We start from the raw sequence: 25,645 nt of genomic DNA, 5'->3' as shown, positions 1-25,645 counted from the left end.
CTCGAAAAAGGAGTAAACTATGAAAAGAAGGCCCTCCATTCATAAGACTTGAAACTCCTTCATTTTGTTCTTGGGTGTACAAGCAGAGTCTTTGGGGAGCTTTTGGAAGATTAGCTTGGGAATTCAGAAAATTTTAAAAAGGAAAAAACTTGCAGGGGCCTCCTTTTTAACATTTCTTAAAGGTTTTCCAGCATCGGTGATGGTGAAAAACAAAAATTTGTACCTAACACACAATCAGGATTCAGAAATCAGGATCACAATCAGGATTCAGAAAGGACAACAGCACTGAAACAGCGCTCCTTGCGTCCACTGAAGACATTCAAAACATTTTGGACCAAGAAAAACAGAGGCCACCATCCTGCTCAACCTCTCTGCGGCCTTAAACACTGTCTCCCACAACAAGACACCGTCTCCCACAACACCCTCATCAGAAGACTCCACGAGATTGGTATACAAGGATCCGCTCTTAAATTGATCTGTTCCTTTCTCATTGGAAGAGCCCAATGGGTCATGCTGCCACCCTTCACATCAGAGACCAAGAAACTGACATGCAAAGTCCAACAGAGATTGTCACTCGGCCCCACTCTTTTCAACACATGCATGTCACCGCTTGCCAACATCATCCGATCACAAGACATCACCATCATCTCCTACACTGATGACAACCAACTCTTCCTCTCCTGACAGACAAGACAAACACCACCAGAACCAACTTCACCAACTGCATAGCTATGGTAGCAGGCGGATGCGAACCACTTGCCTGAAGCTCAACTTCAACACAACTGACTTACTGGTCTTGGCAACCAGACCTCCCCATAGGATTCCACCTGAAGGCCAGATTCCAACACCCACAGACCATGCAAGAAATCTAGGGATCATCCTAGCTGACAAGCTCAGCATGACAGCTCAAGGGAACACAGTGTGCACCTCCTGCATCCACTTCCTACACCAGCTGCGAAAGACCTTCAAATGGTTGCCTCAGAACACCAGAAAGATCTTCACACGTGCACTCATCACCAGCAGGCTGTACTATGGCAACACCCTCTATGCTGTAATCTCCAACCAACACAGACTCCAGAATATTCAGAACACAGCCACAAGACACATACTTGACTTCCACGCCACACCCAAATTCTACTGCACCTCAAGAAGCTTGACTGGCTCCACATTCCCAAGCGGAGCAATTCAAACTTGTCATTCACACATACAAAGCCCTACACAACACAGGACCAGAATACCTGACCACCTGCATACACTTTAACCAACCCAACAGACATCTACACTCTGCCTCACTTTCACTCGCACGCACTCCCTGCATTCGCAAAAGCAAAACTAGAGGTTGCTCATTCTTCTGCATTGCACCAAAGACATGGAACAGCCTACCCGAGCATATCAGAGCCTACTCCTCACCTCTTGAGTTCTGCAAGAAGCTGAAGACCTGGCTCTTCATATAAGCAACTTGGGACCACACACCTTGCCCAAGAGCCAAGATACCCTCCTGGGTGATTAATGCGCTAAAGAAATGAACATAACATACCCTAGAATCCCATTCAAGATATTACTATGGTTACCTCTAGCTTTTGCAATTTAACTCCCCATGCCTACATTTTCGTTGGTATTTTTCTGTGCAAGGTGTTCATTCTTTGAACCCCTAGATGAGGTGTTGTGACTCTTAGCCTCTATGCTCACCGGCAATTGAATAACCTTGTTTACTTCAGGAGTGGAGGTCCAAAAACTCACGTTCTTGTCCCACTAAGCAAACTGTGAGATTTTGAGACCTCAAAATGACCTTTCCGGTCATAGAGGTACACAAAGGAGACTGAGACAAACAAACCATGGTGAATCAATGCCAGACAATCTTTCTTTGGAATAGCAACAGGGGTATTTTTTTAAGGTTGATTAGGAAAATTACATCTAGCCAAGTAAATCCGCATTTTGTCCCCAAGGCAACCAAACAGCAAAGTTACGTTATTAATTGCTTCTCTATCCCATCAGTGTCATCAAGACATCCTTGCACTGCACCTGCAACTGACGTCCACAAACTGGCCAAAAAGCACCATATATGCTTTACACTTACTGGCAATGCTGCAAGTCAATGTCACAGATCACCTAGGCCTTGAACTACATTTCTGCTGAAACCTTAAGACGAGTGCAGTTCGACTTGCAGTGGCAGAGCATGCTCTGTTAAAGAGCAAGGCTTTCAACAGAGTCAGAAAATGGGGTTACGGCTGGCCTCCCAAAAGACTCCATCTTCGTTAGAAAGAGTCAACGTGCCACCTAGTCAACAGGTTCTTGATACACATCTGAATTTGCAGTCATGTCGCGATGATTACTATGCACCATGAGAGACCAACAGTGGCAGATGTCAATATAGCACAAAGCCACCAAACCCCACTGCCTTTGACATTTTGTACCCCAGTCACCACACTTCACCCACACAGTCGAGGAGGCAACTGTACAGTAACACAAGAGTAAGACAACATTCTCAGAGTCGACAAATTTAAGTATGCATATCGGTGTCACAATATTGTACCAGTCACAGTTGTATTCCTGATGCATACTACAATTTGTACAGCACAATGGCACTTGCCGCAATAGATAGACAATATGCACCTTAGTTCTTTTTAGAAGCACTTACCCAATATCTTTAGGTGGTTGATGACTCCATGGATGGTGAAGAAGACCCATAGAGGTTGGGAGGTGTCCACGCACATTAGCATCCCTCGATTATTTCCGTTCACACCATGGTGCACCTCCCCATTTGGCAAAATTGAAAAACTCAAGACGTCACCATTGCCAAAGGCTGGGAACCCGCGGTTAATCGCCCAGTATTCCTTACGGTCCATGAGGCATTCGGGGTCAGCTGGGAGTTCATTGGTCCGCAAGGTGCCAGGGTCACAGGATGTGATGCCAAAGACGAGAGACCCACAGTACGGAAGGCCCAGATGTCCCACCTCCACAAACAGGGCTTCCCCAATGTGCAAGGGCCGATCAGAGAACACCAGAGTCCTTTTGCTCTCCTGCCAGTCTGTGCAGGCCACCAGTCGGTCCTGAGAGAGGGTGACGTCAGGCCCCCGGGTGTGGTGAAAGTGGAGGTCAGTGTCAAGGAAGGCTGGTACACCCGGGGCCCTGGCCCGTCTGTTAGGGCAGCATGGTATCACATGATTGTCTGTAGGGGGTCCTGGCACCCGGCCCAGGTTCAGGTTGGCTATTTTGGCAACCACTTGGTTATTCTCCAGCTCGTTGTTGCTGAAGTTGGCAGAGTCATGGTTGTTCTGTGGTAGACATGTGCTGAGGCGAGCTGTGCTGAGCCAGGCAGAAGTCATTGTCTCTGCAAACATGCTGTCTGTAGAAGGAGAGATGAAGAAATGGAAGTCATACTAAATTAAGGTATTAATTGATATTCACATGCAAACACAATTATTTGCCAACAACAATCATTTGGACACATCCTTCCTGCAATAGTCCTTATACTATAAATTGCAAGAAAAAAATAGCAAGATGATAAGCAACAGTTAAGGATAGTAGCAGCAGTTGGGATACATTAAATAATATAAATTCTATTAATACAATATACACCATTGTTTATAGCGCCACCTGCACCATATTGACACTTTTTGCTTTAATAAGAAATGCTATTAACTAAATCACTTCCATTCATCTTGTTCACCTCACAGAATGAGAAAAAAGGAGTAGCTCTCCACGGGATTCAAACCTATAACCTAAGGATTACACATGGATATCTGCAGCCGGTGCTAAAACAACAACAACAAAACACACTGAGCCTTCTAAATAGCTTTTGAGTAAGGAACAATAGAGATGGATGACCTGGAGAACTAAAGCGGTCATGTTTCAGATTCACCAAAAAAGGTTACAGCATAAACTAATACCCTGGTGACTGACAGAACCCCCTCGCCACCATCCCCATCTGCTTCCCCCGGGTGAGAGATGACTTCAGCTGCCGAATGAGAAGTCTCCAGACGTCATCGAAATGACCGCATCAGTCAACTTCCAAAGTGAGGGCCAACGGCGATGATAAGGTCCTCTCTGATGCGGGACGGCGGTCTGGGGTCTCCTGAGTGACCACTTCAGCGAGGCAGATATCAACACTCAAAGGACATAGTTCATACTAAGAGCCGAGGTAATGTTTGAGGCAGTCCGCAGGACACCATTCGTTCTATATTTGTCTCTCCGTATACTGATGCCTTCTCATAATCCTGAACATTTCAAAACATTCTGAAGCAGCCTAGATGGAAGGAATGCCCAATCAAACTCCTAACCTAGATTTGGTAGCCTCTGCCCAACTGAACGTTCAGGAACAGAAATAAAAATATATATTTTTTAAACCACTGATTCCCAAAGTCGTTGATACACAAGTAAAGAGGACGCAACTGAAATAATATGAAGGAAATATTAAAATCAGATTTTTCAGCTTTTAACAAGCTCTTGCTTGGTCATAAAATATCCATCAGGTCCAAGATATTTCTCAGGAAGCCACTGCAGCTTGCACTTCCCACTTTCTATGCCTGTGTTGCCAATTGCCAGGATTGTTAGCCATCACACTCCTACAAATGTGATAGTTTCTACTATTCCATGTCATCCAAAGCTGCAAGAATGGCCTGAATACACTTGTAATTATTCTTTTTCTTTTTTTAATATATATTGAATTGTTAAACACGCTGCAGAAATGCTTTATAGACAGACAGCACCACCATGTGGCAGGTTGTCATACATGTATGCCAGTGTTAAGACACAGGTGCTGGTGCTGAGCACCAACAAACACTGGCACAAATTAATTACTGCTTTCAACACACTTTTATATGGTGGATTTTTGTAAAGTACAATACAATTTTGTCATCATTCATTGGGCAATAATATAAGGAAACACAACTAATTATTCAAAACATACGTTTAACTCCTGTTTAATTAAGAAAACTGGCTACTAATATAAACTTTAAAAATACAGACATAAGATGCAGCTCTCTGCAGTTTAATGAATGTGCAGTTTAATTAATTGCATGCTTAAACAAGTACTTTAAAAATAATTCAACTGAGGGATAGCTAAAGATGGAAAACATTAAAACTTCACATGGCATAGATAATTTTCAAGTGTCTGTTGAACAGAAGAAAACAATAGCATTGAAGATCCGGTTTGACTACCCCAGACAGAGTCAGCTCTTTTACCCCGAAGGCAGAAGGAAAATGCTAAACATTAGGGTGCTTTTTGGTGCTATTTCTATGCAAAATGTAAAAAATTCAAATCTCTCGTTCCCCTTACTGGATTTTTCTCCTTTTTTGTGTCATTTTGTTTATTAAATGTTACTCTATTTGCTCATTTGGTATGGGATGCTTATGCTCGGCGTATTGACTTTATTACTGTTTTGGTACTGCATAAATATTTTCCACAGTGCCCAAAGTTAAGTTAAGCCTGGCTGCTGTGTGCAATAGCTACCAGGAGGTTGTCTCAGGTTAATTTATGGACTTTGAAGGTTCAACCTGACAAGAGTTGTGATTTTTTTCTTGATGTGGGCTTTCGCCCACCCCAAACAATATTCCAATTTCTAAAAATTCCCTACAATTGTACACATCTCTGTGCTCCTCTTTACCATCCAAATAAGGTAGGCTTCCCATGGACTGCTAAGCAATCAACCACCATTCAAACCTACCTCACACTAAAAAAGCGGGTGACTTTAACTTTCTTGGGACTTGGTAGTCTTAGGGGCATCATAACCCTGGGCATAGCCACTTAAGAGCAGTCAAACAAAGATGCAAGCGAACGTGAAAGGCAATGGGCTCGTGATTCAGCAAGTACCAATGGTATAGACAAGGGGGTTGACAGGAGAATTCACTGACAGGCCATCGCTTAACAAAGAAAAGCAGAGCTCCGGTAGAGTGGGTTGGATCCAGTTGCTGAGTTAGTGACCAGAATCTGAGACCAAGAGAGAAAAGCATTCTGAGAACTGCACAAATCAAGGCCTCTGCAGGATTGGCAATGTCACTGAAACGTGTGTCTGGAGTGAATCAGAAGGCTCCGGAATGCGCTTTATCGCAAGGTTGTGTCGGAAAACAGACGAATTTTCAGATGGTAATAATGTGGGCTCGCTCACCTCTTTTTAAAGCGCATGGGCCCCCTTGAGAAGCAAGCATACACAATATTGGACCACGACGACTAGGATTTCTTGTAAAGCTGTTGGAAAGCAGAAAGCCATCTTTCACTCCAAAATGCAAACATTTCTTGCTTTACATTAAGCATGTGCAGAGTGAGAGAAGATATGAGCATTTCCAGAAACACAGTCGGCAAGATGAAATATTTAGTTTATTCTCTTCATGCCTCTGGTTTGGAAGTCCAAACTATTTTTAATTTGTTTTTTCATTCTGTACAATTTATGGTGCATTTGCTGAGGTCAGGCAGAGGGGAACGGAAAAGAGAGATGAAGCAAAAGGAAAAAAAATCTCTGGATCTGCTCCTGAAAACTAATAAACGGATTTAAAAAAATCTTTTTTTAAAGGTGAATCGTCAGGTTTAGATTTCAAGAGAAAAAAATCGACTATTTTTTCCTTTGGTGTTCTAGTACAAGCAATGGCAAAGCCAAAAGGAATGTCACTGGCTTTTGTTTTCAGATTTATCTAAAACTTTATAGTTGGCGGAGTTGCAGAGCGCTCCCAAATATTTAAAGAAATTGCTAAAAGGAAAAATCTTTTTGGTCTCAAAAACCACACATTATCATATTAATGCCTACACTGTAAGGAACTACTCTGTGTGCGGAAGCACTCCTTGTGAAAGAGCAGAAGGTCGTAATTAACAGTGCAGTAAAAAAAAAAAAAAGTAGTGCCTGAAAAGCAAGCAGGGTAAGCAGCAATGACAGCTAATCAAAGAGATTGTTTAGCGGTATACTGAATGGGTGGGGCAAGCAAGACTGACAAGTTGGGATACGAATAAGAAGGCAAATGAGTCACAAGAAAAGCCAACCAATGGTAAGGAAAATGGAGGATCCAAGCCCCTCTAAGTTGTTGATAAGCCACAATATGCCTTGCAACAAATAGACCAGGCTCAATTTAAAGAGCACATGGTCATTTTTTTACCTATTTAAATGTTTTTGTAAGGCACTGATGAGACCAAAAGAAGCACCGGGACAACAAGCGAATACGAATAGAGGGTCGGTGCTGCAGACCAGTAATCCACATTACGGTGCAAATGCGTATGCAAAGAAGTGGGTCTTTAGGTGATTTTAAAAGGATCTGATGGTGGTTTCTTGATGCATCTGCAGTGGATGGAGTTTCCGAATGAGGGACCTTGTTAACAAAGAGCCCTGCCACCAAACCAGCTCAAATAATAATGGGAATTGCCAAATATGGTTTTTGGTGGCTGAATATAGGTGTTGGGTAAAAAAGAGCGGTGTTTGGGAAAAAAGTTAAGACAAAGTCACACTGAACTGGAAGACATGGCTACTTGATTCCTCTTTTTCATAATTTTTCACCAGTTAAAAGACTTTTAAACACTGTGCAAAACCTGTTCTTTAACTCCAGAAATCCTATAACTATCCTGAAACAAAGTTGACACAGCTCAAAACATGCGAGTAAGTACAAAAGCACGCGCCACAGCTATCGCATTGGACACGAGATGCAATTGCATGTTTTATTTGTTGAACTCTGGTATACATCTAGAATCTTTTAAAGTCATTCACGAGACTGTAATCCAACCAAGGCCTCTGATAAGCAGCCCATAAGCACAGGCTTCCCAGCGGTAAGTGCTGTGCTTTTTACAAACCACCCCAGCGATAAGGTGGGAATGCATCTAAGAGCTTCAAGTGGCCCTTGTTGGAGATAAGGGACAGGCTTCTGGCAGCGTCTGCCCTCCATCCACGAGAGGTGGTTGCGACAGTCCCTTAGCAGAGGGTGCTTATCCGACATACAAATGGCACCTATGGGAAGAGTATGGACCATGGAAACCCAATTCACTCTACTTCATCTCTGGAGCATCATAGTGGCCGCAGCTGAAGCTGGACTCAATCACTACCTAGTGCTGCAGCATGCACCTGCAGCTCATTGGTTATCTCTTAAAATAGATGCCTTTCTGCTGGAGGGTGAACTCAATAGTCTGTAGTTGGAGACTTACAACAGTGATTTTGGGCGGAGGATGTAAGGATTTGGCATGAAAGTGGGTGCCTGAACCACATCATGAGCGGGCATCTCTGAAAAACAGTGTTTTGACAAAATATGCCTTTAGGAGGTATTACTGCTTAGCTGAGAAGTTAGAGTACTATACTATAAAAACTAGATTGAGTGACTGTGATGATTCTGGAAAAGAAGTAAGATGCCTTACAGGATATTCTGTGAGATAGTTTCTTCCTGCTCTGGTGTCAACTTTATGGCCCAGTCAACAGGAATATTTGCATTACCATTAGTTATGACGTGGACTAGATGTCCAACTACCTCAATGCAGGAAGACGGAAGACTTAGTCACATACATTTTCATATTTTATGTTCTGTTATGCTGACAAGCTATCGTTTCCATACATTTCATTCAATAACCATGTCTCTAGATTCAAGTACTTCCACATGATTTTCTACTTTTTTAAGCCATCCTTTGGAGAAAATTGACAAGAACGATGTAGAATGTCCTTATTTTGGGCAAGGAATTACCTTTGGACTGTAGCAGAATGACAATATTACAAGTATTATGTGAACAGGACAAATATCCTATATTCAAACTGTTGCCATTCATTATATTTATAATTTAAAAAAAATACATTGTTGGCACTCACCTAGTATTTGCACTTCCTGTGTGATCCCATACACATCGATCAGCGCCCACAAGGGGCCAGTTACTTTGACACCACAGTGGAACAAGATGGGCTCCTCATCGTTGACACTGTAGAAGACCCGCCCGTGGCGGTCAACCCAAAATGCCAGCACATTGTCTCGCAGCGCAAACCGCTCTGGCAGTGCCTTTGCCCAATAGCCCGGCCGGGTCACCAGGTCAGGGCAGGCATACTTTGGGATCTCATCGGTGCCCATCTGTGCAGGGTCGTGGACAGTGAATCCGAATCGAAGGGCGCCACTCCAACCATGGTGCACAGCCACCAGCTTGAGTCGCACCTTCTCATAGAGATGGATAGGGCGGCTGCTAAAAGTGATCCCATTACAGAAGCTGTTGCGGCGGGCAGCCCGGCGGGAGTGTGGGTCCAGGCGGATATTCTTGCCTTTGGCCTGTGGATGGAAGCGCAGGGTCCCAGTAATGGGCAGAGTGGAGCGGCGGTCATGGAGGTTGCTGGGTAGTGTGTTGTACGGCCTGCTGTACGCCGGTGGGCGGAGGTGGTGGCTGCTGTCTGTAGAGATTAGAATTAAGACATGCTATGAGGACAAGCACATTTAAAAGCCCCATTAATGCAATTTTAAAAACAACAATTTATCTTCTATAAAGTAATAACAAAAACATTCACCATGATTGTGTGAAGCCAATTGATACAGGTATACTAAAAACCACCAGTTCTACATATGCACCAATCGAAACTCCTGTCAAACTGGGCAATCTTTACTCCGAGGTATGCACCATCCTGCCTACCAGGTTTAAAAGATAAACTGCTATTATCTTCACAAATTGATCGATACTATAGACTAACCAGCCTTAAAGTTTGAAAATCAGACAGCCCAGCCAGCGATATCTAACCCACAGCAAAACACTACTGTCCATAAACTGAGAGCTGCAGAGGCAGAGAACACTAGTGAGGAAACAAAATAAAACATGTCTGGTTCCTCATGCGCTGCATAATCATAGCATACTGCTCACAAACCGACAAGGTTACAGCAGACAAGGTGTGATTGTTGGCTTCAAATGACACAGTCAAAACACATCAACTCACAACGCACCACTCCAAGCCAGGAAATTGCAGGGCTCTGCTTGTTATCGGGCTGCGGTTCTCCAAGTCCTCTCCTACAGAGGAAGATGCTCAAGTCCCTGCATGAACTTCCAGAAAAAATTCGAAAACCACCGCAGCAAAGCAAGAGCTGCAAATGTGGCCTCGATGCTCAGTGTGGGGAAACGGGCCGCCATGATGTAGCGCCTGAGCCCCTTCAGTGTCAGTAAAGTCGAGGACACTCGGATTCAGAGTGTTCCCTAGCTACTACAAAACAAGACAGGCAAGGAGGGGGTGTCTAGAAAGAGATAGCTTACACTAGTGGTACTCGGACTCTGCAAGGAACCAATAAGGTTGCTGCTAGCAAAATTAGATCTTACCCATCAACACAAGCAGTAGAGAACTCATTCCATCTTAAAGTGCCTTTCACGTCTGGCATCCAACATCTAATGCGCTGCCCACAAACAGAGATGCTGCTCTTCTCGCTACTGCTTCGGCCATCCGAACCCTCCCCTCGCGGATCATGCAATGTAAATAATGCCATCGCTTCCAAACGCCTTGTTTAGAGGAGTATAATCATGATGGCAAGAAGGCCACAGATTTCTGATGTCTGCTACCATTCCACCTAAGCAATCTCCACCACAAAATAAATGCTTTTAGCCATTGCCTGGGAAGTCCACGTCCAATATTGCTAACTGAAATCCACAGTAAAGGGGCCTGGGATGGAAAGGGCATGAAAGCAGAAACCTTCCATTACTAGTGCCAAGGGTGCAGCCTGGTCCATGAGCCTTTTTAGTACCTCAGTGGGTAGAGTACCTGCTGCACATATCGGATTCAATTCTACCGGTCACAGTTTGAAATCCAGGGATGACTCTTTTTGAGCACTGAGTCAACTCAATTTTTTGCCTGTACTCAGTGTGCTCAATAATATTAGATGATACGTACACGCTGATTGCTTTTTTAGTTTTCAGCAGCTTAAACTCACTTACATCCTCCTTCCGGAAGGGAGCTTCAGGGGTTTATTTATCGGAAAAACATTCACAGATCATTTCCTTAGCATTCAGGATTTTCCCTATGCAGAGCCAACACGTACGTGGCCGAACAGCCAGGTGATATCCCAGACGAAGTGGACAAATGGCCCCAGACGCCCCCCTCAACCTGTGGAAACTGCAGGCCGGTCAAGCCTTTCCTTCCTCTTCAGGACAGCCCGGGAACAGGAACCCACCATAGAATGAAAGTGTTGGAAGTCACAGGCACATGGACGGACATGTCCTCTCATATTATTCTAGCCCAGAACAATTCGGAAAAAATTAGGTGTTCAATGCGAGCCTATTAAGTCCAGATCCATGACAGATTTTTAGGATATCCATACAAGATACATGTACATATTTTTTAACATAAATGACAATTATTTACATTTTTAGCAGGTAGCCTAAAAACGTGGTGCAGATTCTTCCCTTTGATATATCAATGAAAGCCTCTTCTTGAAATAATCCTAGTGATCTCTCAAAAAATGCAGAGATGTATTTAAAGCATTGGAAACTACCTGACAACTTTGTAACGAAAGAACAAGCATAGAGGGAGAAAACATCACAAATTGGGAGGGTGAGCTGGACATTTCAGTAAATCTTTGGAATAATTTTTAGGTCAGAGGGCTTCTTGAATTTTCTTTTCTACATAGAGCTGCAAACACTACTACACAATGTATTATAGACTAACGCACGGTTTGCAGTTCGCAAGAACATGCAAAAAACCTGTCCAAGATTTGGTTGGGAGGCCAGTGATCATGTTCATGTGTTTGCTGCACCAATACAGTTTTGTCTAAAAAAACATCATTTGGATTATCGATGTGTTTATTGTACATGAGTGTAACCAAGGTAAAAATAAAACTACTTAAGATAAGGAAATACTCTTTTTTTGAAGTAAGAAACGTATTTGGAATGGCAATCACAGAGGACAGCAAAATTATTTAGCCACCAGCAATTTGCTAGCTGGAAATATCAATATAATCCTGAATTCAAACATATTATCACACAATCTTGACAAGTAAGGCATTTGGCTTCAAAGTTAGACTTTCTGCCAAAAATTTTTTTTAGAATGAATTAGAATGATGCTGTGAAATATTAATAGGTTCATTACATAATAAGCTGCCCGACAGCGGGAGCTAGGAGTTAATAACTTTAAATCAGGACAAACTATTTGCTTTACATACTTCACCTACACATCACTTTTTCAGCACAGTGTTAAGAGTTATACATCATTTTAAATCCTGGACTTAACTTCTAATTTCATAATAAGCTATGTTAAAACTGTTGACTGTACTAATGGAGAATGCCCTGTGTTACGTTTTGTGAAAAAAGGTGTCTTATGAATGGTGAAGGTGGTGAGCGAGGGCAGATCAATAGCCAAATGACCACCTTTATGTATCTCCACAATCTGAATTTGGTGTTGGCTGTAAAAAGTTGACTAGCTGTCATTATTAGTTGTGGACAGAAAAACTGAGCGATCTTGGAGCCTTCACATCAGAAAAGAAGAGTTCAGAGTTCAACAATGCATATGCTCCCGGGCCCAGACAATGTGGCTATTTCCCAGCCTCAGAATGTTTTGCCTTTTTAATTGGGATCATCCTGCAGCTGGGAAACTGTTTTATGTGGAATCTCGGTAGAGTGGGAAGAAGAAAGTTGACAGAGGCATGGGCGGTGAAAGGTCTGGAAACCTTGGGATGATGTGTGAGAAGTGAAATAATTAGTGGACCTTACCACCTAGGCTAGGATGGAAAGAGACGAGATGAAGGGGTGATGTATGGGTGTCTTTAAAGTACCACCAGCCCACCCTCTGAACCTTGAGGGCAGTCACAGCAGCAGAAACTCATTAGGAATCTAAGAAAAAGTTGGGAGCTGCTCAACTTTGTGCATACCCATTTATTAGCAGCTTCATCGTTATTCACTTCATTGGCCCCAGAAAGAAACACAGTGCCCACGTAGAGTAACAGCGTCTTACACTCAGTGAAAATAAACCTCTAGATAAATATTTCTTAACCTGGGGTTCGGGACTCCTAGGAGTTCGCAAAGCCTACTCAGTAGGTCAGCAACTGCTTAGAAAACTAAATTATATTAACTTATTAATAAACTGTATGTAAATAAAAAGGCAAAAAAAAACGAACATATTACAATTTTAAGTAAATGTGAAGGAAGTGGCAGTTAGAAGTAAAAATAAATCTAATATTGGCAGATTGATTTGTGAGAGCAGTGCAAAAGCATCAAACAGTATATAGCATGGACGATGGGTGGCCTTAGTTGGGTTTAGAAAAGTCCTAACCTTCCCATTAAAATGATTTTTCTGTGAATGAAATAAAATATGTCATCATTTGCATGTTTGATGAATGCTTGTTTCTGTGTTTTTGTTTACAGTTTTGAAGTCCAAATCATCTGAATTGCTTAAGAAGGGATTTCTGGCTTCCAGAAATGACTCAGTGTGGGTCCCCGGATTCCAATAATGATTCAGTGGGTGCACAAAAAAAGACACAGGTGGGAGAAGCACTCCCATAAACAAATTTAGAGAAAAGCAGGAGTCTAATAGAGACTTAAATTATAATATGAAATCCCAACTGAGAGTCCAAAATCAGAGTTACATCAAATTCAAATCAATGGATACAGACATCACAAAACAAATTTGTTTTAAGGAAGGTAATTCTTTATTTATTTGCATTAACTTCAAAATTACAGACAAGGACACAGGCTATGTATTTCGTCCCAAAACATCATGACTTTTTCAGGGCTGTTAAAAGCTTATAACAAACAAAACTTTGGAAACATGCACAATGTGAAAAATCTACAATATGTGAGCATTAGATACACAATAGACTAACAAAATCAAAAAGCACAAAGTAAAAAGCAACATATAGCAAACATTAAGATAGAGATGTTTAGTATCCACATTTACATTTCTAAAAATGTCTTTAAAGAAAAACACAGTGATGCAAACAATAATTTTTGGTTTCAATACATTCTTTACACTGTATGGCAAATAGACAGAAAACTTAAGATGGCATTATGATATAATAAAATAATCTTGTGATGAATTATCGTACAATCTTACATTTATGTATGCAAGACTTGTGACCTATTTGAAATTTGCAATCGAATGGGACTTGAATGAATCTCGATTTGTTCATATATAGGAATATTCCTCCTTTCTTTCCTATTCTCAGTTGCACCTTTTCTGTTTATGTTTGGAAGTATGCGACGATGAAAGATTATTACCTGGATCTATATCTTATACTCTGCCTCTGTTTGAAGGCACTAACCATGAATGATGAGGGAACATGAATTGCGTATTCTTCTATACGAGGATTTGTTGACCTCTTTATGAATGAATAGTAACATACATGTCATTCTATATTGATCTATGCTGTTTTTGCTTTAATTTTTTGTTTTTTTTCCACATGGTTTTCCTTTATTTGAGTTTGTACACATGTATTACTACAGTTGTTTTACCTACGAAATCGAGCACTATGACAGCCCGATCATTAAATAGATGATTATGTGCTGCAAGAGGATTTCCAATATGGCTGCTGTTTTTCTGTCAGGAATTCGAGGTCTTTTTCCACTTGTGCAATAAATGGCATCGTTAGAAGGACATAACACCTACTGGGGTTGATTAATCCCTGTTGTGTAGTAGAACTTGTTTTTGACGTTCGTTTTGCTGGTCAGAGTATGGAATGTCATTGTTTAGCTTGTTGCGTTTTCGGGTCATTCTAGTGTTGGAGGTTCGCTCGCATTTGGCCATTCCAATATGGCTGCCATTTTCCTTGTGGTTAATATGGTTTTTGTACCCATTACCCAAAACCATGAAGTGGATGATTTACTGTGCTTTGCGGTAACTAGCTTGCGAGTGCACCAGAGTTATGTACAAACTCGATGACATATGGGAAAGGAATTCTTGTATTTTTATGCTCTGATTACTAAACTTTTATGGTGTACAAAATGGCTGATGGCTTTTCCTTATTATACAATGGAAGTTCTGTAATGCGAGGTGAAACCGATTATACGCAGATATGGTGGGTATTCAAATGAGGCTCAGACAGTCCGGTGTTTTTGTGTGGTGCACCTTTGTGAAGGATCAAGGGCGCAGGCTGAATCTCTTTTTGGTGAGTGGGAAGGGTATCTATTATATTGAAGCGAGGAGGTCCTCTGTTTTCACACCGTCCAATCGGTTTGATTAGGGACTTCCCAGGAATTTTGCCTACATTAGTCAATTTTTTTATATAGAACAGGAACATTTGTAGCAGTAGTAAGAGCTTAGATTTTCTTGTATTAATGTTTTAAAATAGACTCCTGGACTTAGTCTATAGTGATTGGAAGGTAATTCTTTTCAAATAATATTTACTTTATGTTGGTCACCGGAAACCGGAAGCGGTGCTACTTCGACAACAGGACTATAATTAAACTGTGTAGCAAAATAATAGTTAGATCTATATATAGCATATGATAATGTGTCAGTGCAGGTGAGCACTTGAGGCACGATGGTATGGGGTTTGAGTTTCTGGCTGTGGAGTATAGTGTTGCTGTAATGATTTTTTTGTGAGGGGGGATTTCTACATATAATTATAGCAAGTTGTTTTGCCAATCAGGTGCGACGTTCTAATTGGTGGGACAGCCTTTGTTTTTGTGAACACCACTCCGTCCACAATTTTGTCTTGTACATATGGAATGTCTACTGGCTGTGCTATATGTTTTTTTCCTTTTTTGTGTATTTCTTAAAGGACTCTGTCAGTGCAATTTTACCAGGGTGAATGCGATGCCCAGTACACTTTCAGAGTTCGCAAGTATAGGCTTATGGTAAGCCTTTCCTAGGTTATCAATTGATTTGTTTTATCTTTTATCAAGGGTATGTAGTACTCACTGAATTTGAGAAACATGTGGTGGCGAATTTTACTTTTTTCAGTATCTTTCGGGGAATTTGTTGCTCAAATCGGAAATTAGTGTTATTTATTTACCACTACACTTTTTTTTCTTTTTTAACCTTGGACTCACAGGCTTATTCTACTATCTTTATCCACTATTATGTCAATTGACTTTTTACTCATCTTGAGAGCATCCTGGTTCTTTGCGAATACTCAAACACCTTTACTCTTTCTATATTTCTCAAGAAAGGTGATTAGACATACTATTGGGAGTACCTACTTACAAGCAACTTATTGTACATGCACAAGGTCATGCCCTACATACTTTGATAAGCATTTTAATTGAGTGGACTGTTTAGAGCTGCTGTGACTGTACAATCAATGTAGGCGCATGCTATTCAAGGATGGATGCATTTGCATATTATGTGTGAATGGATTGCATATCTTTAAATTGAAGAGATACAAATTATAGCAATTTATGTTCTGTTTTCAGAGTTAAGGCACACTAGGATGTGTGTGGTCCATATACATGTAATATATGGACTCAGTCTATTATCTTGTATGCAGAAATGTAATATTGTGAAATAAGACATCACATTACTTTGTTATATCTTGATGCCTTAAGTTTTCTTTGTCTATTTTCCATACAGTGTAAAGAACGTATTGAAACTCAAAATGTTTGTTTGCACCACTATGCTTTTCTTTAAATATATTTTTAGAATTTTAAATGTGGATACTAGACATCTCTATCTTCATGTTTGTTATATGTTGTTTTTAACGTTGTGGTATTTGGTTTTGTTAGTCTATTGTGTATCTAATGCTCACATATTGTCGATTATTCACATTGTGCATTTTTCCTAAGTTTGAGCCCTGAAGAAGTCCCAATGTTTCGGGATGAAATGCATTGGCTGTTTCCAGTAACGTAATTTAAAAGTTGAAGCACAGAAATAAAGAATGACCTTCTTCAAAACGAATTTGTTTTGTGATGTCTATATCCATTGAATTGAATTTTATGTAACTCTGATTTTTGACTCTCATTTGAGATTTCAAGTTATAATCTAAGTCTCTATTAGACTCCCTCTTTTCTCTAAATGTGTTTTTAAGAGAGCTTCTCCCTCCTTTTTTTAGGTTTCGCCTGAGCCAGCGCATGCGCTACAAGACATTTAGTAATTGGGCTTTTAAAAGTGCTACCACGCGCTGTTGCTGGCCTCAAGCTTGCGGTTACGCGTGCGTGCAGCCGCCCTCTGCCTTTTTGTCATGGCTCATTAAACCTTACAGCTTCCCCTTGCTCTCTGCTCTCACTACCCCCTCCCTTCTCCCCCTTCCCTCCCTCTCACTACCCCCTCCCTTCTTTCCCTCCCTCCTCGTCAGTCACTGGGCTGAATTTGTATATTTCCTGCAATTCCTACCGCACATCTCGTAGCCTCATTCCGTCAATGTAACTCTTCGATTTCAAGCGACACTCCATGTATCTATCCCCAGGCCAAGAGTGTCCCCTATACCCAGATACTTGTGGTACTCCAGAAGCCCCTTGACCCAACCTCCCCTTTAGACCACAGCATCCCCTTGAACTGCTGATCCTCGTCACTTCATCTATTCGTGTGCTGGTGTCCCTATAACCCCGTATATTCTCGATGACCCAATGTATCACTGCACCAGTCAAAGTTCATGTATCGTCACGCACACTGAGCACCCTGCATCCACTCTACTTCATATGCACCCCGATGGTCCCAAGAACCCATGTATACTTGCATCGTCGTATCACTAGGACCCCATGCACTCCCATACCTCTGCGGCTAACCCACGCTAGCTAGCACAGCTGCATGTCCCATGAATCACCAGCATTCTCTGTACACTCAGCAGCCAAACCCTCTGTAACCCACAGTGCACTGTACACATGGTGACCCTGGACAGTTCTGTACCTGGTATTACGCGCCCCTGTATGGCTCTCACGTATACAATATGTACCCGTAGTGCATCATATCTCACTATCCATCCGTACCTCCCCCGCCCCGTTTTATTCTACTCCATGTACAAGTCGCACTGACGTGGCCATTTGATTTCTGTCCATCTACCCCTTCTAGTCTTGTAGTAACTTGGAATTTTGAACCCCCTCCCGCCCATCCATATCAGAAGTGCATTTACCGGTATCAAGTGTTCTCTACCGAATTCCATGTATGCTTGGACCCTCTGTATTCCTGCATGTCTTGTGCCCGCCTCCCTCCTGATCCTTGCCTACAGTGCATCTAGTAGGTTTGCGGAAATTCGTGAGCATGTTGCAGTGTACCCGTTTACATCCCTCCCTTCGACCACTCCATATGAACAGTGTGACTCAAATTCTGTTTCTAGTGCAGCCGCCATGTACTCCATGCTTGGAGCGGGTCCCATGTATTCTTTTCTTTGGTGTAGACACTCCCTGTACTCTGTCTTTGGCACTGCTTTCATCTACTCTGGTGTGGCCACCCATGTATTCTGTTTGTTGCAACCACCCAGGTACTCTCCTGTGCAGCTACCCATGTGCTGTACTGCATTCTGTCTTTGGTGCAGCGACTTGTGTACTCTGGTGTGCAGTCACCTCATGGGCTCCGTTCTGGTACAGCCCCCATCTGCTCTGCCTCTAGTGTGGCCACTTGTGCACTCAATGTTTGCTGCAATTGCCCAGGCACTCTCCTTTGCAGCAACTCATGTGCTGTAGTGTGCAGCGATCCCATGTGTTCTGTGTTTGGGTGCACACAAGTCAAATCTTTATTTGCACAGATAATGATAGAATACACGCAAAGGGGCATTGGAATAAATCAGAGCTGTCTTTGGTGCAGCCTCGGTGTACTCTCGTGTGCAGTTACCCCATGGGCTCTGTTCTTTTGTGCACCCCTCCCCATCGTTGGTGCAACTAGCCACCTCCTTTGGATTTGCTGCATCCCCATGTAATCAGTACCTTGAGCAGAACTCAATGTGCCATGTTTTTGGTGCAGATGACATCGAACTCTGACTTTGCAGCAGCCCATGTTCATGTTTATGATGCATATGCACTATATCTTTGTTGCTGCAAGCCATGTAAAGTCTTTGGTGCAACTCTTTTCTCTTTGGTCTCCTCACAAACACTGGCTTTGGGACAACCGTCAGGCATTCTGTCTGCCTAGTAGTGTGTGATCTATTGGGCTTATGGTGCAGCCCACCCATGCTTATACCCTGCACACAGTCCAGAAGTATGTGCTCCGGCGGGCGTCTGGTACATCCGTCCCATCACCCTCTTCTAATCTGCACACAGTTTCAGCAGCGTGTGCTTCAGCGGTTCGTCCACGGCTGCGGTCCCTCCCCACCCCCACCTCCGAATAGCCCAAATTCCAGCAGTGTATGCACGATGCACCACGTCTTTGTTGGTGCCTCCGCCCCTTCCCCAACTGTCCCAGCACCGGGTGCTGCATGGGGTCTCTGGTGTGCGCTCCCTCGGCACACGATCCCAGCAGCCTGTGCTACACAGGGTTTCTGGGACAGCCCCCCCATCTCCGCCTCCCCGCATATACATTCCGGCAGCGTGTGATGCACCGGGTTTCTTGTGCAGCCCCCTCTCCCTGTGCTGTGCATAGCGGGATTCTCTGCCTCCTGATGCATGCTACATGCAACAGTAACAAGCATTGGAATAGCCAATAGGTTTCGCTTTTGGGACCTTATAAGTATTTAGTTATGCAGCACAATATCCTTAGTTGAACAATACCAACTGTTGAATAGCTAAACACTTATAAGGTCCCAAAAGCGAGACCTATTGGCTATGCCAATGCTTGTTTTCTTTTGCAACTAATTAAGCATCCTGGGCGGTTGGCCCTGGATTGAGCATGCTCTTATTTGAGAACTGTACAGAATGTGGTGATTGTTACCACAACTGTTCAAGCTGCATTAGTACAAAATGATTCAGCGGGTGTCCCTGGATTTAAAAACTGATTAACCCCTTCCGCGCTGATGACGAGCTCGTCATGAGGCCTACCTGCCGGGCGCTGATGACGAGCTGAGCTCGTCATGTAACGCGGTATTTTCAAAACCACCGCACTTAGCGGGAAAAGCCGCCGCAGCGATGCGGTTAAGAAGTGGTCCACGAAAGTCAAAACGTTAAGAATCACTGCTCTAGATGCTTAGGAACAGAATGTGGGTTGGTATTGTGTGCCTGAGAGTCACCTGGCTCTGCACCCTTCTTCTAGTCCTTCAGTGGCACAGGTCAGCCAGAAATTCTATATATGCCCTTATCTGTCCATTTTTAACCACCCTTCCACAGTTAAGCATGTTGACTGATCTGAGCTCATGACAAGCGTAAACACGGGCTTCAGGTTTATCCCACACTCAGGCCCACATGAAGGCATCTGAAGCCTCTTCAGCCCCGTTGAAGCAGAGATTCCATGAGCTCAGTTAACAACGCTTCGGAGCCCGAGCCTCTGAACCGTGAGAGCCTCGGATTTTACAGGCCCAAACATAGAACCTCTGCCTACTTCAAACGGGATTCCACTTTTGATGGATATTTTTATTTCACCTTGAACAGCCGTGACATTACTGAATGGAGGCGTGCGAGGGGAATACTGCTGTATGGGATCAGGATTATAAGGGAGGGCGGGCCCAGTATTAAAACAACAGTTGTTGGTGGAATAAATGACAGATAAATATAGCGGAATTTATGCCACTCTGCCAGGCAATCTGAGGCTCTCAAAAGACAAGCTGGCACAGCATCAAACACATGTACAGGGCAATATTCACAAGGTCACTAAGTGTAGCAAGAGTGTCCTGAGCCTGAAAGCACGCAAGGACAATTAACCCCAATGTTGGGTAGGCTAAGACAGCCATATTTGTGATGTGGTCACTTACACCGTTGGGCCCGATGCTACTATACTCAAAGTGCTTATGATGGTTGCATCCTTGCAAAGAGGGGTTGCATCAGACCGACTGCACTTGTCCCAATGGGCTGGTAAAACCTACGAGAGTGAATGCTTTGGGTCACCAAGGATTAAATGTGGAAGATTCAAGAGGTTTAGTAGAGGGCTAGAGAAATTCACTAAGGCAAACAACCTACCGATCTTAGAAAACCAGTAAAATGGAAAAGGTCTCATTAAAAAGAACCTTTCAAATACAAATTGTAATGAGGTGTAGACCTCTGACTGACTCTGCTCCAGTCTTACCTTCCTATCAGTGGCACTGGCCTAGCTCAAACCCCCAACATTTCCTCACGGGGCACCTACTATAGTATACCAAACTTCTGTCCGCCTTCCAATCCTAACCTCTAGGTCCAGATTCATATTGACAGTTCACTGTTTTCTTGTTTTATCCTAGTTTGTTTTTTTGGCTTTTTACTGGTGGTAAATGTGTTTCTGTGAAAAGGTGCCATCTTGGCATCCTTCCTATCAGGCAAAGATTCCACACTGCAATTGCAGTCCCAACTCACATAATCGTTCCTTTGTTCTTTATTTCCACTACACTGATAAAGGTATCCTCACGATCAGAAATCGAAATTTGGGCTAATCTCGTAGATCATACAAAAATAATGTTATAGTAATCCGTATACCAATTCCAGATACATATGTATACATAACTATCCACCTCTGCTCTTAAAATCTAGCTTGCAGTCATTAGATGACTATCTTTGCCTTTAACCCTGTACAGCGACTTCTTCCTTTTTGACAAGTTTACAATGTACAAATAACACACATATACATACATTTAAAAGGGCCCAGATCTACCTGAGCAACACCATAATCAAAGAATGGCTTCGGTCTGTTTGTTTCCTGGAGCAACGCATTATGTGAACTGAAATGCCTGTAAGTGCGCGGGCCAATGTAGTGTGTGAAGGTAAATGATCTGATGCTCTCATCCACAGCAAGGTGAGCACCTCACGTTGCTCTCACACGGCCCCACAGTGCCAGCTCCTCACACACAGCCCACCAGTGCCGGCTCCTCACGTGTACCCACACTCCTTTCAGTGCCTGCTCCTCGCTCTGGACTCATTGTTGGCTCAATATCCACCAGTGTACATCAAACTGTTCTTGAGGGGAGGTGGGGAGTAGTAGAGTAGCAAGACAGGAGCCAGTTACATGGAATGCAATGGGGCAAGTTTGCAAAACAACTATTTGCATACATTGTCTAGTGCAAAAGCAACATTCTGGCTCAGTTGGCCAGTTCATATGTTGGTGTAAATGCACGCCTGCAGCAGTGAAAGAATGTAATCTGGTAATGTTGTCGCACAATTGCACTGGTGCAAATGATCTAATCCGGCCCAAATGTGTTATTTTTTTAAAGAACCAACACCCCAAAAACGATTAGCAACATGTGGCTCTAAGTTCAATCGCAGTCAACCCTTAGGAATGGAATCTGCAAGCTGATTGGGCAGTCGTCAGTCTCTAGGAGACTGCAGGTGTTGAGTTTTATGTGCAGTGTATGTGGCACCCTATGGCCAATTCAAAGCACTGAAAATGAGTTTTAATGAAGACTATGAAGGGGCTTAACTGCTGAAGTGCTAGGTTGAGGGCACTGAAAGACCAGGCAGGAGGCAAAGAAGATGTAATTTGGGTTTAACTGGAGAGACAGGTTTAAGAAACAGGGAGGGGTGAGTTCTGGGAGAACTTGATGAACCATTGGTGCCTGTGGGGGGGGTAAGGGGTGTCATAGTACCGGAGAGGACTTGCACAAGCCTTTTGTACACAGACCCCACGTGTTGTCACCACCCTGCCAGTACACAACATTAAGACATTCCTTATTGTTTGCTACACATCATTCATTACCTACTTCCATTTACTAGGAAATACACCTCGGAATAAAATCGAGACAGACACTTTTTTAAATTTTCGTATTGAATTATAGTATTTGCTGCTCGTATTATCTCCTATGTGGAACACTGAAGCAGTTATCTACAAGGGTAGTACGCTACACTGTGTGGGTTTGAGGTTGGAAAAGTGTTGCCTTTGCTTTGAGGCTAGGTGGGAAGGTTTTCCAAGTCGCGCAGATAATGTGGGGACACATTTCCCCTAGGGACATCCATGTGTGATCGACAGTGGCGAGCTGTTCAAGGTCGGAGTAGCTCGTTTCATTCCGGTACGTGTACTTCTGAATTTACGAGGCAACACAGCAAGAGTCAGAAAGAAAAGAAACAAAACTGGGTGCGCAAATCGCACTTAAGATTAGATCTCTACGGAGACTGGAATAATCCTTACACATTATATTGACCATCAGCAGCGAGCTGACCTATCAATCATCAAAGACCGTGACTAAATATTTGCTACCCTGTACTCCTTCGTACACACATCCACCTCTAAACACGTATAGGAGAATGAAACTATAAACCGAGCTTTCGGTGCACACAATGGCAGTGTTGTTGGTGGAGGCCAACACAATATTCTAAGCGGGATGGGAGGGCCTCGCTCTTACCCGGAAGAGAATCCAGCGGCACCTGCTCCCTGTGACAAGAAGGGCCTTTGATGCCAACTGGCCTGGGGCGCAACACACCTGCCCTGCCCAGCAAGAAAAGAAACAACCAGAAATTCTTGATTTTAACTACTTTGATAAGCCCTGTGGATGTGGGCTGAGCGATTTAACCCCTGGAGCTCCTTCCTGTGTACGAAATTCAGAGCCCCAATGATGTTAGAGCTGCAAGTGCTTTTTGTTCCTTCTCCCAGAGATCCAGATGCTGTAGGAGTGAAATTAAGGTGACACTTTCACGTCAGTCTCCTGGAATTGTAAGGCTGTAGGGATGGGGTGAAGTCAACCTCTGTGACATTCATCGGACTTTCAGGACATTTCCCGAATTCCTTCCAGGCAATAACATTTCTGGAATGGACCGTGTCTGCTTCAAAAGGACGGCACGAGAATGCACCAAACTACCGTAGCATCCAAAATAGCGAACTGTTCAAAACAAAAGGGATCAATGATACAGCAGTTGGGGAAAATGGCAAGAACAGGCTGTTTTTCTGGACATTGGTACTGGAAAAGGCAAAACAACTGTAACAAATAAAGAAGTACATTGATAAGTGATGCAGAGCTACACTTTCACATGGTTAATACTAGTTACAATATGAATTTAATTTACTGGTGATAAAGTGGTAGACTGAGGTGGAGAGGTATACAGAAGCAGAAAACGTGGCTCTGGGTTGAGAAATAAAATAATCAGACAGAGATTATATATGCCTCAGCAACATGGCACCAGAGAGTGACATAATAAGGAAAATGTTGATGAAATACTACTACAATCCTGATCTCAGTTTCACAGTGATGCTCAAAGTACAACTGTAGAAACAGCTAGGAGTAAAATTGAGGCATTTTATATAGGAGGAAAAAATGGAGAGCTATCACCCTACTCCCCTTGACAACATCCCATGACTGACTCGGACATTGCCCACCAGACCTCATCTTGACTACATCTACAACTGTCCACATTTTGAGGTGCAAGTGCCTTTAATGAACAAAGGCCAGTGACAGCACTTACAGTGGTCTTTTTCAAATAGAAAGCAAATCGATCACTCCTGAACACCCAGTGAAACGACAAAACAAACCAGACCAGATTAGACTATTTGCCAAATAGTAACTGGGGAGCGCACGTTGGAACCTGTTTCTCAGCCTCTCAAGAGTTGCGCTCCTCGGCAATGGCAACTTAGGGGCTTATTTACAAGCCCCTTGCGCTGCCGGTATTGCACTTTTCCCATATTAAAAGTGACGCACGTGTGGCGCAAGGGGCTTGTAAATAAGCTCCTGAGTGTCTACTTTGACTGAAGAGACTGTCAAAAACAGATCACTTGCGGGAGAGAGCCCAGAGTTAGCTCTTGCACAAACTAAAACAAGGCCTGCACTTAAGATGGCAGAAGTAGGTGCCTTTATATGCAAAAAAAGGTGGACAGTGAACTAAACAGGGCACCCAGGATGACAAAAATCTTTTTGAAAGCTTGCAGGGCTTGGAGGTAATACTGAACCTAGAGAAAGGCAGCCTTGATGACAGATTCAAGTGCACATGGAGGATCCCAACGGAGTTCTGATTTTGTGAATAAATAGGTCAGTGGATTTTTCTTCAGAACAGTGAATTATTCATTAACGAATGTGTGTGGGCGAGAAAGAGCAGAGGGAGTGACTGCAGATGGATCCGATTGTGCCTCAATGATGGCAGAAAAAGAAGACATTTGGGGAAACAAAATCATCTGAATCTCATCACTTTAAGCCCTTCATGAGGACTTGAGCTGCTTGTGTCTGTGAGGGGCAAAGATACCATAGATAAGTGGGTCAATGTGTTTGCGTTTGACTGTCCGTGGCAACTCAGCCATTTCATTCTTGAGGGGATAAAATGAATAAATGAATCTTAACAAAATATTTCTACTGGTATGAAAACCACAAGACACTGTGGCTAATACTTCATAAGCCAGAGAAGTAGTTAACCCAATATTTGGAAACTGGAAAGCAGCGGCTCCAGGACCGCCATAATAATGTGCATCAAAGCCACGCGAATCACATTGACTCGATTGTTACTACAGCATATGCACGAGTATGAAAAGCATAGGCTCCCCAATGGAGGTAAATACAACAGCAAAATTAAAAGAGCTTCCAGCAAGGATGCTAAGTAAGGAATGTCCCAGGTAAAAGATATCATGTTTTAAGAATCTGAATTGTAAGAGCAGTACTATTCACGATTGCTTCAAGAGAACTACAAGTCCTATTTACAGTGAAAGAAAATAGGTAGAGGACATACCATGTAGGAACTCGTGAGAATCTTCTTGTGCTTGAATACAAGGCCTTGAATACGAGGTTTTGGAATAGCAAAATGTGTTCGCTATGTGTGAGTTCCACATTTTTGAAGTAGAAATTAAAAAAAGACTATGGGAATTCTGCTTTAAGGATTAGTCTATCATTTCGACGGAGTGTGCCAAGATCG

The 25,645-nt window shown here is 42.9% G+C and overlaps 1 protein-coding gene across 1 annotated transcript in view; it reads right to left on the bottom strand.

The window, feature by feature from the left end:
* Window positions 1-25,645, bottom strand: part of NEURL1B (neuralized E3 ubiquitin protein ligase 1B) — a 90,530-nt gene that overhangs the window by 17,869 nt on the left and 47,016 nt on the right. Inside the window, exons 2-3 of the mRNA XM_086931582.1 lie at window positions 8,766-9,329; window positions 2,639-3,346 (exon numbers count right to left, since the gene is read on the bottom strand). Coding sequence (XP_086787708.1) covers window positions 2,639-3,346; window positions 8,766-9,329 — 1,272 coding nt within the window. The remainder of the gene's footprint in view (window positions 1-2,638; window positions 3,347-8,765; window positions 9,330-25,645) is intronic.

This window comes from Lissotriton vulgaris, chromosome 7 (genome assembly GCF_964263255.1).
Source record: "Lissotriton vulgaris chromosome 7, aLisVul1.2, whole genome shotgun sequence".
In the NCBI taxonomy this organism is placed as follows: Eukaryota; Metazoa; Chordata; class Amphibia; order Caudata; family Salamandridae; genus Lissotriton; species Lissotriton vulgaris.
This window is presented reverse-complemented; position numbering and strand designations above follow the sequence as displayed.